The sequence below is a fragment of the Tupaia chinensis genome, unplaced genomic scaffold (assembly GCF_000334495.1).
Source record: "Tupaia chinensis unplaced genomic scaffold, TupChi_1.0 Scaffold000674_1, whole genome shotgun sequence".
Taxonomy (NCBI): Eukaryota; Metazoa; Chordata; class Mammalia; order Scandentia; family Tupaiidae; genus Tupaia; species Tupaia belangeri.
Window position 1 is genome coordinate 413,082 of NW_006160197.1, and position 12,352 is coordinate 425,433.

Genomic DNA, 12,352 nt, shown 5'->3' on the forward strand with positions numbered 1-12,352 from the left:
GTGCCAACAGGTGATGTGGTGGTTAAGGAGTTGGACTCCGATATGACTGACCATGGTTCAAGTCCTGGACCTGGCAGCTTGAAAATCCTGCTGGGCACATGTGTGTGTGTTTGCACAAAATCCCAGGAGGAGAATGGAGAAGGGACTGTGGCATGGTCAGCCCCCTTGGGGGGTGACTTCTCGCTTTCCCTCTCACTGTCACTGTCTCGCAAGGCGTATGCCCTGTGGCAAAAACCTGAAAAAATTTAATCTCAATGATTTTCATGGTTATTAATGATAGCCATCATGATATACAGTAGAGCTAAGGAATGATTCCTCCCCTTTGACTAAAATTCGTATCCTTGACCAACATTTCTCTAGCTCCCTGGCTCTAGCCTTTACTACTCATTATCCTACTTTCTGTTCCGACTGAGTTCAGCTTTTTAGATTTCACGTGAGTGAGATCACGCAGAATTTTGTTTTTCTAGCTCATTTCACTGAACATAATGTCCTCCCGGTACATTCTCACTGTCATAAATGACAAGATTTCATTCTATTTTAAAGGCTGAATAATAATTATCTTTGTATATATACTATATTTTCTTCATTCATTGATGGACACTTACATTGATTCCATATCTTGACAGTTGGGATTAAACATGGAAATATGAATCTCTTCAACATAGATTTCATTTCCTTTAGATAAAGCCCAGTAGTAGGACTGCGGGATCTTATGGCCATTCTGTTGCTAACTTGAGGAATTCTCATACTGTTTTCTATAATGTCTGTTGTAATCTATATTCCCACCTACAGTAGTATACAAAGGTTTCCTTTGTTCCACATCTTCATCAGTACTGTTTTCTTTCACCTTTTCGGTAATAGTCATTCTAACAGGTATGAGGTTGTGCCTCATTGTGTGGAAAAAGAATATTAAACACATTTTTATTATACATTAAAGAGAATAATAAAATGATTACTTACTACTTGTAGCAGAGAAAGATATCCAAGTCCCACATTATCAAAGTTTACTTTCACATTTTTCCACCTGGCAGTTTGATTGCTCTCTATGAGGGCTTGGCATTCACTATAGTTGTTGACCACACTTACATCAAACATGTCTCCAGTGGTGTAATTAATACAGTGATAAAACTTGCCAGCAAAAAGATTCACTCCCATGATACTGAATATTAGCCAGAAGATCAGACAAACCAGAAGTACATTCATTATAGAGGGAATGGCTCCTAAAAGAGCATTTACAACGACCTGGCACAGAATAAGAAAAAGTAAGTAAAAAGTCAACCAAAAATAATTATTTTTAAACAGTATAGAAATAAAAGTCAAATGATAGAAAATAAATTTTCTCGAAGTTCAGGATTGGTAGAAACTACACTTCGTAGTTTAAACTAAGAATTTTTAAATTGTAATTGTGAAGTGTATAAAATAAATTTAATATTGTAGAATATTTTCTCTAGAGGTAAAAGATATACAAATGTAGCCAATTTTCCTCAAAGAATATAGATAATTATAAATACAAAACTCACTGAGAGCTCAAATAGTTACAGAGAATAGAAGATCATCATCATATGAATTCACAATCTTTTTTTAAAAAACATCATGCAGGGGGCCAGCAGGTGGCACAGAGGCGAGAGCACACATGTGTCAGTGACCAAAAAGTCCAAAGAGAATGGAGGATAAGGGATTGTGATATGGCCATCCCTTATAGGGGTGATTTCACAGATACCCCCTTTTTCTATTTCTATCTAGACAAAAGAATTTTAAAAAATCCTAAAAACCTATCCTATTTACTACCAAAACTAGAGAATAAAAGAACACTTAGAGGCCTCAGTATATACAGAAAATTTAAACATTATTCTAATTTTGAAAGTCTGATAATTTGTGTTTGTTAAACCTACTACATTAAAATGGTGGTTATATAAATTGTAAAGTTAAAAGAATTTAACAGCTGTGGCCAGAGGGTGGCATAGTGGTTAAGACGCTAGACTCCCATGGGACTGACCATGGTTTGGGTCCTAGACCTGGCAGCTTGAAACTCACACCAGGTGTGTGTGTGCATGCATGCCTAAAATCTCTAAAGGAGAATGGAAGAGAAAGGACTGTGGGGTAGCCATCCCCCGGGATGTTATTTCTTGCTTTCTATCTCTCTCTGTCCAGTGAGTCCACACACCCTATAGCAAAAATCTCTCAAAAATTAAAAATAAAAGAATTTAACAGCTACAATTTCTTGGCTATGTAGCCATGCATAAACACACACACACACACACACACACACACACAAGCACACACCATCTCTGGTTGTATTTCCAACATTCAGATGATGCCTAATTCCTTTTAATTATCACAAAAATCATAATTTTCTAAAAGTTCCCTTATAGCTGCTGCAATCACTGTGACAAGGCATCATCATGTACTAGCTAGTGAGGGCATGGGCTCAGGTTTTGTGCCCTAAGAGACGACAAATACCAACACAAATTGTTCTTCCATATTCCTTAGTTTCACTTTTCTAAATGAGTGTTAGATTTACACAACTAAACACCTTTTTAGCCCATCAGTCTATGTTTGAAAACAAAGGCCAGCTCATGACTCCAGAGGTTCAAAACACCTCAAATATTACTCATACAGTGAGTAATGATTCAGTAATTTTAAATTACAGGTAGTTGGATTTCCTGCACATTTATAAAGGGAAGGAACATAACTAATCTTGATTTATATAACTAATTTTTATTTACATCAGAAGCTTATACAACATGGTAGAGATTTACCATTGAATGAAAGCACAGTTAATAAAAAAAAAAACAATCATTCAGGCATTAATATTCTGTAGGTGTCTCCAGCAGGGTCAGATCTCATGCATGTCCGAAAAATGTTATTGCTAATTGGTTAGATCAGTATGAATGTAGGCGACTTATTCTCCACAGCTTTGTTATTTCCAAGGTGCAAAGTGTTAGTCTGTTTTCAAAATAATTTCAGCAAATTCTAAAGCATTTGGTCTTACCCTCATTCCTTCAAACCGGGATAAGGCTCTCAGTGGCCTCAGAGCTCTTAGTGTCCTGAGGGATTTGATGGCACCAAGTTCTGAGTAGCCCAAGGCATTTGCTGTTAAGCTAACCAATGAAACCTACACAGAAAAAGTAACAGAATTATTTGCAGACAAAAATGTCTTTGTAGTTCAGTCTTGCTCTATGTAGTAAAGCAGTAGCTCTTAAACTTCACCGAGTTTCAGAATTTCCCTGTGTGCTTGTTAAAAACACTAATAGCTGGCATAGTCTGATTTAATAAGTTTGGCAAGGATCCAGAATATTTGGATTTTTTCATATTTCTAGGTGAGGCTGATGATGCTTGCTCATGAACTACACTGAGAACCACAACCATAAGCTTATGAAAAAAGGAGCTAAAGTGTCTCTTTTCAAGATTATTGACAAGAGACTTATTAAAATTAAAAGTAAAACAAGGAGTAACTCTATAGACTACTGGTTAATTGAGCTGGATCCTACATAGCCAATCACAGTACAAGTCCTGGTCCTGGAGGCTTGAAAAACACAATAGGAGTGTGTGTGTGTGTGTATGTATGCAAGTGCATTTGTGTGTGCCTCAAATCCAAACAAGATGGAGAAATGGAGGAGAAGAGATTGTGGCACGACAAAGCACCACTGAGTGGTGATTTTCCCCACACCCTCCTGACTCCTCTGACTTTATTCCCATGTTATTTCTCATTTAGAAGACCTGAAAGAAAAACTAAAGCTTGGTACACAAGTTAACTATGCAAACTACCGAAGAAAAGGAACATAAATACATAGAGAAAGGGCAAAGCTTTCTAAATGTGGCTTTGTCACTTTGCAAATGTTACTGTGAAAGGTGTAATATCGTTAATTAGATCCAACAACGTTAGTAAACTGAAAAAAGAAAAGTTGAGATTTTAAAAGTTGCAAGGATGATTTTTAAGTCATTCATACAGATTATTAATGCAGGTGATAAAAATTCTAGTCTCAGTTAAAAAAATAAAAGAAAGGGGGCAGCGGCTGCGGTAGTGTTTACATTGCTGGACTATCACTTGGCTGACTATGGTTTGAGTCTCAGATCTGGTGGCTTGAAGATAACGCCAGACATGTGTGCATCCATGTCCAAGACTCCAGGAGGAGAACAGATGAGCAGAAGGGATTACAGCATGGCCATCTCCCCTTGGGGAGGTTGATTATTTCTCACTCTCCCTCTCACTGTTTCTTTGTCTTTGGCAAGTGCATGTGCCCTATGGAAAAAACCTCTAAACAAAAGGAAAAGCTGTGACACAATAGTGTGTGACAAGTCACACAAGAATGTCCGATTGTCTGATATCCTTTGAAAATATATAGAAAATTTCTTTAAAATTATATAGTGAAAAGTTATCTTGTCCTAAAATTCACTTAAATTTCAAACTCAGATTAACAAAAATAAATCTCTAATATAGCTTTTTAGGAGTATGGCATGGGGTTGGTTCCATGGCCTGGTGGTTTCGATAGCTGGATCGCACATCGCCAACTATGTGGTGTGAGTCCTGGACCCAAGAACTTGAGAAACACTGTGGGTATATATGCCCCAAATTAAAAAATACCTCCTTCTCTTTCTATTTCTCTATCTTTCTCTGGGGAGTGCACATGCCTTCTATCTAAAAAAAGAGAGAAAAAGTATAGTATTAATGAATATTTTTTTAAAATTAATGAAAGGAAGTGAAGCATATGGAAAATAAAAATTTACTGATTAATTTAAATTAAATCCAAATAAAAATCCAAATTTTGCACATGTACTCTGGAAGTAACATCTCTGAATATGCTATGGAAAAACAGTGAGCTATAAAATTTTATCATAAGTATTTTGTATTATATAACACTTTAAAATATAAAATTTTAGGCTTTGTAAAACCTCCTCTTTACAGATTGTTGAAAAATAAAGTTAGGGAATTATTATGAATTGTGAATATTTTCTACATATAAGATTTGAGGACCTGTAGTGCTTTTCCTTCTCTGAAGACAGAACCAAAAAGAAATAGGCATAAGTTAGAAGATGAAAGATAAAAGTTAAGACATGTGAAAAAAGATTCTCAATATGACTAAATATCCCATTTTACATAACTTTGCATCTAAATCTGAAAATGAGATAAATTTAGGCTTTCTCTTCCAGGGGCATTGTAGCTATCTCCTAATTGGTCTTTTGGTGTTAAATAATCCTTTTTCTAGCCCATCATTCATCCTCCATGAAACTTCACTCCCTAAAAATGTGAGCAGATCTTTCTTGTCACTTTTTTATATGTAATTCATCAGTGGCTTCCTCTTTACTAAACCAGAAGTCCTAATCTCTTTAGATGGCATCTTAAGTTCTTCAAGCACTTCTCTAGCATACCTTTCTTCCCTTGTCACCCAATTACAAATTATCTCCTCACTCTGGCTCTCTATTTGTCTGCAAGGACAACTTCTCATGTCTCTTCATGTCATGTATCAGTAATTTAACTCAGGATGTCTTTCCCTCATCTATTGCTGGTGACATTCTCTTCCCTCAGACTCCAGCTCACTCTCCACTCCCTTTATGAGTCTTTCCTCCTTTTTAAAAGAGAAGCAAATGGTACTTCTAATGCAGGTATCAACCTATCATTGTAGACATCTTTGTCCTCACTGTTTGACAGTTAGCTCACACAGGGCCAGAAAAAATGACTTGTTCATATTTGTATCTTCCACTACAAAACACATAAATAATAGACATATTTGATTTAAAGGAAAGTATTTATCAATTTTATATATTGGCTTGTTGGAAAAGTCATGATGCATTTTTGCATAAAGAAACAGAAAAAGTATGTCATGACTTTTCCAACAACCCAGTACTATCATAGTAGTATCCTTTAGTCTAGAAAAGTAAGTATCAGGGTGTGTTAGGTAACATGAACACTAGTTTCAGGACAACTAGCTTTCTTTTAAGAATTTCTTTATTTTCAAGTAGCGTGGACTTAATGTGCTTATCTTTATATGGGTATAGTAAATAAATAGTATAGTATACAAATTTGCCAGTCTATATAACCACATTCAGAAAGTAGAGGAAGTAAATAGAATCATGCATAATTTCTTTATACACATTAAGGACTGGTTATAGTTTTGGTGCATTTTTTCATTGTTTGTAATAGCCAAATATATATGGTTTTAAATATTATTCGTTTTACTTTATTCTCCAAAAGAACTTAAGTACAATTTTGTCAATAACTTTTAAATGTTACATTTAATAGTAGATTTGACTCATATTCAAAATCAAAATCCTCTTATATTCTGTTATTCCATATTATGTAATTCAACAACAATGCAATTTTAAAAAAGCTCTAAATAATTGAACAATAGTCTGTCTGTTTCTACCATCATGCAAATTAAGTGGCATGTCTTGCTTTTTGACTTACAAATTTACTTGTAATTAATTGCTGATCTATGTGACAATCACTTTTATAGGATTTCCTTATGACAAAAATACTAATGTTAAAGGTAACTGAAAAATTTAAATTTATTGGGACCAGTAGTTAGCGTAATGGCTATGTCGCTGGACTCCCATGTAGTCAACTACGGTTCGTGTCCCAGATCCGGTGGCTTAAAACTCACGCTGGGAGCATGTGCGTATGTGCCCAAGATCCCGAGAGGAGAATGGAGGAGAAGGGATTGTGGCGTGGCCATCCCCCGGGGGGGTGATTTCTCGCTTTCTATCTCTCTGTCTCTCTCTGTTTGTCTGGTGAGTGCACGCGCCCTATAGCAAAAACTTCTCCAAAAAAAATAAAATAAAATAAACTTATTCAGTGAAATGTGAGAGTGAAAATTGCAAAATTTTAAATGAACATATTTTTCTTAACATAATATTTCAAATATTAATTTGAAACTAAGTCAGCAAGTATAGTAAGATGGTATTTGACTATTTCTTCTATGAGACTATATATTTAACTGACCAAAAAAAATGTTTGGGGGCATCTTCTTATTGGAAGGTTGGAAAACACATTTGTATTTGAGCTGTTGCAGTATTTACTGACTATGTGCCAGACACCACTCTATGACGAGCGCATATCCTCAGGTGCCAACAAATGAAACAGGAAATAGTGGAATACTCACATCAACAATCAGGAAGTCTAGCCAGCACCAGGCATTGGTAAAATACATTTGAAAACCATATGCTACCCACTTTAAAAGCATTTCCAGGATGAATATATAAGTGAAAACCTTGTCAGCATATTCTAACATGGTCTTAATGGTTTTTCGTTGTTCAATATATATGTCTTCAAAGGCCTGTAAGTGAAAAAAATTCCATTGAGTTTCATTGCTATAAGGAGACTCTAACTGATGCCTTTTGAAAAGTAAATGATGCAAGCTCTTATTAGGTGTGTAAGGCTGGAAGGCTTAGTGTTTCTCATTGCATTTTGCCATGTACTTGCTGGTAGACAGCTATGGACAGAATATGTCAGTCAACCAAATAATTCAAATAATATTCAAACTTTGGTATAAGAAAACCCCCAAAAGAGCACACAGTTTCTCAGAGACTGTAAGCTGCTTCTCTCTGGAGCAAAAAGCAGAATGTCATCTGCAATTAGATGTGCTTTATTCAAGGCAAATTTGCTGGGTTGTATGCATCCTTCCAATAATGCAAGGAGGTCCCTCAGACCTCAGATAAGGGGAAGAACTATCATCCCTCGCTTTCTCTGCTCTCTCTCTTTCTGGGCATGTGTGTGGTATCAGTCAGGAAGCTCTGTCTTTTTATGAAGCTCTTGGGAAAGGGTGGGAAACATTTGGACCTCTTGGCCTTTCAGGAATGGAATGACTTTATCTAACACAGTCCTCTTATAGGAACTGTCAGGGTGACCTGATGTCCTGGATCGTGCGTAAAGAACATTTTTTGTTTTTAGAGGATGGAGGAATCTGGGCTTGAGACAGGACTTTAAAGGCTCTTGGGCTCAGTTTATAATTGAAGCTGGAAGCTCCTCAGAAACCAGCCACTGTACCAGCATGTCCAAACACTTTGTTGAAGTTTGACTAGGTATCATTGAGAATCAAGGACTACTACAGCAATAGCACTAGTTACTGACCAGACTTCATAGTGTCCTGCCTACTTGGCATTAAAATGACAGCCTACCCTTTGAACTGAGTACATGGCAGGATGTAGCATTCTTAGTCACATCAGAAATGGACGTAGGGGCCTCCAGATACTCTGTAGTGGTCATATTAATGAAATCAACTCAGCGAACACAATAGTAACTGATTGGAAAAATAAAAGAAATGCAACTCATTTGTACTACCAAGTGAGAAAATGGGTCACACTGTTTTCATTATAGTAGTCAGCATTTTGATCAAATTTACCATTGCAGTGAATGAAATCAGACATAAATTAAGTTTGTAATGTTTTCACTTTCCTACTGGTCAGTAATTAAGTTAGCCTATTACATGTCATTCACTGGTAGCAGTAGTGAACGAGTGTGAACAAAATGGATGAGTTCTCAGTGTGGAGCTTATGTTAAGCAGGTTGATACTTAGCTCATAATCCATTGGCATATCTACACAGTCATTCTGAATAAGAACTTCATCTGATGACTAATGTCAGAAAAATATTTTTTAAATATTACAAAAAAATACTGTTCCACATTTGATTACAGACAGCAATAAAAGTTATTATTCAGTAAGACTCTCATACTGTAATAAACTTTTCACATATATTGTTTCTCATTCTTGCAAACACCTTGTTTAAAAAAATGGGGCCAGTCCCTGGCATGGTGTGGAGGCAGCTGGATCCCACATAGCCAATGTATACAGTATGTATTCTGAACCCAGCGGCTTGAGAAACACGCTGAGTGTGTGTGCTTGAATACACAAAATCCTGAAAGGAGGGAGAAATGGAGGAGAAAAGATTGTAGTATGGCCATTTTGATGGGGGATTCTTTCTCACTTTGTCTCTGTCTCTCTCTGGTACATGCACATACCTTCTGGATTATTTTTTAAAAGATAGGCATTATGAGGTTTATTGAAGGGGAGTTGGGGAGGTTTCAGGTAAAAACGAAGAAGTGGATTACACATCACCTACCAGAGCCCCACTGCTGAGCAGAATCATGAAGACAATGAAGGTTTCAAACCAATTGTGCTCCACAATCTTATAACAAGTTTTTCTCAAATTCCACCAAAGTTTTCCTTTGCCTTCTTCTATGCTTATCTGACAACACTTGAACTTTCGCACACAATCTAAATTATGTGAGAATAAATGAGAGAAAAAATGCTCTTAGGTTATGGCTATTTGCAGTGATGAGATCTTTATCTACATTATTACATGATAATACATTGAAAATAACTTTGGTTTTAAGCAGGCTTACACTTAATAGAAGTCAAAATCATCTATGGTTGTGTCTTTACTTGTTCAGCAAATAATTTTATATTTATAGGGCTATTATAACAGACTATGTTACATTATAAAAACATATTCTATATAAAATAGAAAAACAGGAAGAAAAGTAAAATTACCAAAAGTTGACAGTTTCATTTTGAAATACACTTATGAGTGTATTTCACTCTATAAAGACATTATATATATTTGCATTCTACTTAGTTCACTTGATGGAAATATACATATATTCCATTTTATTATAAATAAATAGATTTGGGAAATATTTCATAATTCTCTAGAGATGATTACTAGAATTTATATAACCATTCCACCACTACTTAATATTTAGGTTGCTTAATTCCAGCCCTTATCAGTAACAATGTAATCAACAACATTTTATAATTTGTGGACATCTAGATCACAGGCTCTCCAACAACTATGTATTAAACACCTGATGTATTCAAAGATTGTGTTGGGAAAATTATGATGTTATAACATGTGTCAATAAATCATGATCTTGCCCTCAATGAATGCACATTCCAAGTAGGGACAATTAATCTACAAGTCCTATCGTTACAGAAAACAACAATCATCACAGGATGAAGTATTATGAGAGTTTATCAGAGATAGTTAATTCCTGAACTTGATGGAAGAAGAAAATTTGAGGCTAGATCTTGGGGATATATACTAAACATCAAATGTATGAAACTAGGAATGGAGAGACAATGATATAAGTAAAAGCTAGTGAAAGGAGAGTCTGCTAATTGCACAGAAAAAACTAGGAATCAAGATTAGAAAGGTAACTTAGAGGGTTGGGTGGTTTACTACACAACATTATTATTACAGTAGATAAATTATCGATACTTTCAAATAGCATAATTCTAGTTTCCTTCAATCCCTTTTAAGATCACCCCAATATTGAAACTAGTTAGATTATTTAAGAAATTGTGTGGTCAATAAAAAGGGGGGGGGAAGGAATAGAATACAACTGTAGACACCAGAGATAGTGTGAGAAGAGGGTGAGAAAGGGCAGAGGGTCAGACATAGGGGTAAATATAAATACACACACACACGCACACATATGTGAAACTAAAAATGGAAAATTATTGGTGATAACATATATGATTAAGCCACTATGCAGTATATTCTGGATGGGAAGCCACTTTTTGTATGCTGTGATGATTAGGGGATGAATGTACATTAACTAATTAAAAATAGTTTCAGGAAAAAAATGCATATTTGATGACTACAGTAAGCTATATAGCCACAGCTAGGTGCTACTTTATAGTACATTCATTCTACTCACTGAGGTTTATGCCTAAAGTCAGATTTGTGTTCATGGATATGTATATATCAGCTGCGCTTTCTATTGGAAATATTCAGATTAATGAAGTTCATTAGCAAATCAATAAAATGGGAGGAATGGGCATAGAAAACAACCATGGATACCAGAGATAGTGTGTGAGGAGGGTGAGACACAGCAGAGGGTGAGAGACAGGGAATCAAGGATAGCAAAAAAAGAGAGCAAAATATATAGGAAACAAGAACTGGAAAATTATTTGTTGAGGATGACACATATGTTGGTGTGGTTGATTGAGCCTATATACAGTGTATTCTGAATGGGAAATCTCATTGTGTATGCTGTAATGATGTATAGTGAATGAATGTAAATAAATAAATTTAAATAAAAAATAAACTAACAAAGATCATTCCAATGGCATGTTGCCCCATATCATGGAACTCATTGTTCACTTTGTCATTTTTATTATCTATTAAATTTGTTAAGAAATAATTTTTAAAATTTGACCTTGACTGATACAGGGAACAATTATTCAAGGACAGATTTATATGTATCCTTATCAATTAGCATCCATTATAATGTAATGAAACAGTAAAGGATACTTCATTTCTTTCATTTTGTTATATCTTATTCTTTTATTTTTTTAAACATAAAGAGAGATACATATGATTTTACTTTTTCTCCTGTTAAATATTCTACAAAGCCCAGGAACAACTTTTTTTTTTTTAATTGAACAAGTTTCAAAAAAATAACAATACCTAATTAGAAGCTATGGCTGCATGGTGGTTAAGGTTCTGGACTCTCACATGGCCCTCTACAGTTCAAGACTTAGACCTGGTGGCTTGAAACTCATGCCAGGTGTGTGTTGGTGCATGCTCAGATTCCTGAGAGGAGATGGAGGAGAAGTGATTGCAGCATGGCAACCACCTCCCAGAGTGAGTTTCTTTTTTTTTTTTATTATTATACATTTATTTTATTTTATTTTTTTTTACATTTTTTAATACATTCGATCACATTTTTTAGCTTACAAGGTCCATATCTGTTTCTCCCTAATGTCCTGCCTCTCTATTGTTCTCTTGCTATCTTTCTCTATCCTCTTCTCTTCACCTCCCCCGTTCCACACTGTCCTATTCTTGTTAAGTACCTTCACTGCTTTTATGTCCTCCAATTTTTCACTCTCTACCATAGAGTGTGGGTAGTCAGTATATATTGAGTGGATACATACAATATCTTTCTTTCATAGCCTGGCTTACATCACTCAGCAAAAGATCCTCCATATTCAACCACTTCCTTTCAAAAGCCAGGGTTTTGTTGTTTTTTATGGATGAATAGTATTCCATTGAGTATATGTGCCACAGTTTTTCTAACAAGATCATGGGCATTTAGGTTGTTCCCATGACTTAGCAATCGTGAAAAGTGCCACAATAAACATCGATGTACAAGCACTTTTCCGATTAAGTATTTTTCTGTCCTTCAGATAGATAACAAGGAGTGGGATTTCTGGGTCATATGGTAGCAAAACTGGATCTCCACTTGCAGAAAGATGAATCTGAACCCCTACCTCTCACCTCTGACAAAAATCAAGTCAAGGTGGATCAAAGATCTAAATCTTAGACCTCAAACTATAAAACTGTTCCTGGAAAACACCGGGGAAAATCTGGGAGACATTGGGGTAGGGAAAAACTTCTTAAATAAGACTCC

General features: G+C 35.6%; 1 protein-coding gene across 4 annotated transcripts in view; it reads right to left on the reverse strand.

Moving 5' to 3' along the window:
• Positions 1-12,352, reverse strand: part of SCN2A (sodium voltage-gated channel alpha subunit 2) — a 163,632-nt gene that overhangs the window by 16,672 nt on the left and 134,608 nt on the right. For all 4 annotated transcript variants that reach the window (XM_006160248.1, XM_006160246.1, XM_006160251.1 and 1 more), the window contains 4 exons: positions 9,058-9,212; positions 7,101-7,274; positions 2,993-3,115; positions 961-1,242 (listed from right to left, as the gene is read on the reverse strand). In XM_006160248.1, the coding sequence (XP_006160310.1) occupies positions 961-1,242; positions 2,993-3,115; positions 7,101-7,274; positions 9,058-9,212 (734 nt within the window). The remainder of the gene's footprint in view (positions 1-960; positions 1,243-2,992; positions 3,116-7,100; positions 7,275-9,057; positions 9,213-12,352) is intronic.